At 38.9% G+C, this 3,722-nt stretch overlaps 1 protein-coding gene across 1 annotated transcript in view; it reads left to right on the top strand.

Annotated features, from left to right (window-relative positions):
- Positions 1-3,160, top strand: part of LOC117100840 — a 6,498-nt gene extending 3,338 nt beyond the window's left edge. The window contains exon 3 of the mRNA XM_033240672.1: positions 3,062-3,160. Within this exon, the coding sequence (XP_033096563.1) occupies positions 3,062-3,160 (99 nt within the window). The remainder of the gene's footprint in view (positions 1-3,061) is intronic.
- Positions 3,161-3,722: the final 562 nt, after the last annotated feature.

The following is a 3,722-nucleotide window of genomic DNA, read 5'->3' as shown; positions in this document are numbered from 1 at the left end:
GGAGGGACCTTGAATTTTGAAGAATTTAAAAGTCATTAAAAGACACCACAGAAGTCGGGAAAGCTCATTTCCCGCCACCTAGGAATCAAAATTTTCCCGGGGAAGAACCACAGGAGCTACGATGCAGCTACTCAATTTTTTTTAAAATGTATGTATACACACATAACAGGCCTATTTACTGTAATGAGAAAGTTTACCTTACCGTTTTCATGAGGGGGGAAACCTTGAATTTTGAAGAACAAAGTCATTAGACACCCAGCTTTAAAATTTCCCTCCATCTAGAAATCAAAATTTTCCCGGGGGAGGAATGTTGACCCCACCACCTAGATTTGATTCCAGATCTGCATGATTCATATTCCCATTCATCTTATAAGCAGTGGCGTAACAGGCGGGGGGCCAGGGGGCAGACTGTCCCCCTGACGGTTTTTACCGGGCTGACCAAGCCGTCGTACCAGGCAGGGTAAGAAGAGAAAAGAAAGAGGAGAGAGGGAGGGAAAGAGAAAGAAGGGGAAAGGAAAAAGGAAAAGAGAAGAGAAAAATAAAGATATCACAATACCCCGGCCTGCAACCCCTTCTCCACTTCAAAAAGTGTCCATATCGCATTTGATCTAAGCAGCCAGGTATTCTCCGCAGAGGTGTAACCACCGGGGGACAAGGGGAAAATATCCAACTGTGGAAAATCTTTCCCCATTGAATGCCCTTTTCACCCGGGAAAGTGCCTGAAAATCTCAAATTTTAAATCCAATATTTTGTTGAGGTAAGCCAATTTCCTCTAAAAATTGCACATTTTAATGAGTTTTGATCAATTCTGACGAAATTAGAATTTTAAAAACAACAATTTTTCGCGCACTTCGCGCGCATTTTTTAATGTTAAAGCTTGTGCTTATATTTAAAAACATAATAGTCCCAAACTTGAGTAAGAAAATTTAAGATATATCGTTTTACCTAAAAGAAGGGCCTCAATGTGTAATGATGGTGAAAGAATATGCCTACGATTGTAATAAATAAAACCACGATGAAAATGCTTATATTTAGTTTCAAACACACGTGTGTGGCCTATATTAATAATAAAATAAGCCCTATGTCGTATTGTTTTCTATATGGGGGGGGTATCACGGGGGGGTATCACACCAAGTCATAAATTACTAACCGGGAAAATTATTACCTTTGCCGCTTTTTACGCGCCTGCTTATAAGTGCCCCCCCCCCTTTGAAAAACGTTCCGACGGCCCTGTTAGCACCCGTGTGTGAACGCCCGATCGGTTAGCGCTAACCGTTACCAGGATCCGGATACTCTAACGGTTAGCGAGCGCTATCGGTTAGCATGATAAGCGCGTTTCTATCATCAATCAATCACGTGAACGCGTTTCAAATTTCCAGTTTCTTATTGGCCAGTGATTCGATCATCATTTTCTTGGAATCTGGATCGGAAAAGGACTTCCCCACCCTCTTGCAATTGCGTGACGTAATCAATCTCAATTCCAGCAATTCTGAAACTGAACCTGCCATCCGCTTCAAGCAAATTGTATTGACATTATTTTAATCACATCTTGCTGTTATTTCATTGTGAAAAGGTCCAAAAAATTATGATCACGACCCACCCAGAAAAAAAAATTCTGGATACACTCCTGTTCTGTATAATGTTATTTGTTGACTTTCTATTTGATTCAACATTTTAGACCACCTACCTAAAATAACACTTGTATTAATTTTTGTATTCCGTATTACTTAGTTTTGCCTTCATAACTTCGATATAAATTAATCGAAACAACGCAATGTCTAATCGTTTTATAGGCATTGTTACATGTCGTCCTGGGAAAAAGATAATGACGAAATAGGCCTAATTAAGCATTCCCTGAAAATGACAATATTTTTTCTGACCATTAAAATGTTATTATATAATAATGGAAAGCCGAAATTGTATTACATCATCTTGACCCTCGGAGTTTAAACATGGCTTTGCCTCTGGACCTTGTTACAACCGCTAATGTAGAAAACAACAGCTAATGTAGCACACTCCACAGCTTATGTAGTAAAACCCCCCGCTAATGTAGAAACCCCAACAGCTTATGTAGTAAAAAGAAAACCAACCCCAGCTAATGTAGAACGTTCAACAGTTAATGTAGTAATAAAAATTGCCTCACAGCTATTGTAACTATATTTTCGCCAGCTAATGTAGAATATAGTATAAAAAGGCGCCCACACTTCTCCAGCAAACGGTTTTTGAAAGGGGGGGGGGGGGGGGGGGGGGGGGTGGCATTTCATAAGGTAATAAATCCAGTATGCGAGCGAAGCGGTGGGGCCCTGAATATCTGACGAAGTTTGGTGAAATGTATTAGTTATTTTATAGGCATTAAGCTACTGTAATATGATTTCATAATTGTTGTATTTTCCGAAAAAATCATCGAAATCAAGATTCCACTGAGTATTCAGTACATTTTCACGACAGGTTGGGCAAAATTACACCTACACATGTTCTATTGTTGTCAATATTATACTATATCATAGAATCATGAAATGCCTTATAGGCCCTAAACGATAACATATATATGACTTGACCATAGTTTGTTCTCAATATCCTTGAATTAAAAAAAAATAGTTTTTAGATATTTCTGAGCGTTGACGCCGTATCTGTTTAAAAGAAAATCTCAGAATGTATGGACATTAAGAGTTTCGCCTGAGTAGACCCCACGAAGGCTCTGTCTCTAGGTCAGATCAGGTGCATTTTTACCAATTTTACCTAGGGCCTGGCAGTTATCTAGACTATGCTGATGAAATGAGAGTCCACACCACGTTGTTGGCGGTGACGCGAAAATTTCAGTATTTTATACCTCTGGATGCCCGAAAATGGAACTTAAATTACCTTTTTTTTTAATTTTTGACGAATTTAGTGTAAAAAAACATAATTAATTAAATAGGTACCAGAACTTACAATTCCAGAAACTACCATATCCAACTGAGCCCCACTATGGTTGGGACTCAGGTGAGAACATTTTGAGAATTTGAGACTCGCATAAATTAAGTCCTATCTCTCAAGAATCTGTTCATTTATCTTTTTATAGAAATTCCGTAATAAGCAAGACCGTATATACTCGCGTACAATGCGACCCGAGTATAGGACGACTCCTGAGTTTTTTCTTCCCGAGAAGATTTTTGGTTGATATTATGTATGTCGGGCGAATTCCTAATTTTTTTGTGGCACTGATACTGCATCTAGCTGGCTAAATGGAGCCAAATGCAAGGGTAATTTCCCAAATAATCTTCACCACCAAAATCGTATATCCCCGTATTTAAAAATTGTTTTCATTCATACAACATTTAGTTGCTTCATTACAGTAGTAAGTTCGAGTGTTACGGACGATCCGCACATAAGACGAACATGATTAAAAACATCTAAAATTTGAATGTCGTGCATTTAAGACGACCCCCTGTTTTTCGATCGTAATTTGTTAGTTTTAGCCTCGTCTTATACGCTAGCATATACGGTATTTGTTTTAAAACCCTAAGTCACCTGAGCGTTAGAGGATTGCCCCACACAGTGGCAGATTCAAGGGGAACCACGGCCCGGACCCTGTAAATATTTGAAAATTATTTTTAAGAATGGAGAAAAAAAACTGAAAATTATATTTAAATCTTGAGAGTGCCTTTTCCGGCCATCTAGAGGCGACGTAATCTTAATTTTTCTTACCTCACCCCCAACCACCTTGGTTGGGGGTGAGGTAA

This window comes from Anneissia japonica, unplaced genomic scaffold (genome assembly GCF_011630105.1).
Source record: "Anneissia japonica isolate Jap-2015-1 unplaced genomic scaffold, ASM1163010v1 scaffold287756_len632865_cov181, whole genome shotgun sequence".
NCBI lineage: Eukaryota > Metazoa > Echinodermata > Crinoidea > Comatulida > Comatulidae > Anneissia > Anneissia japonica.
The sequence above is the reverse complement of the archived record's forward strand: the minus strand, read 5'-3'. Positions and strand labels throughout refer to the sequence as shown.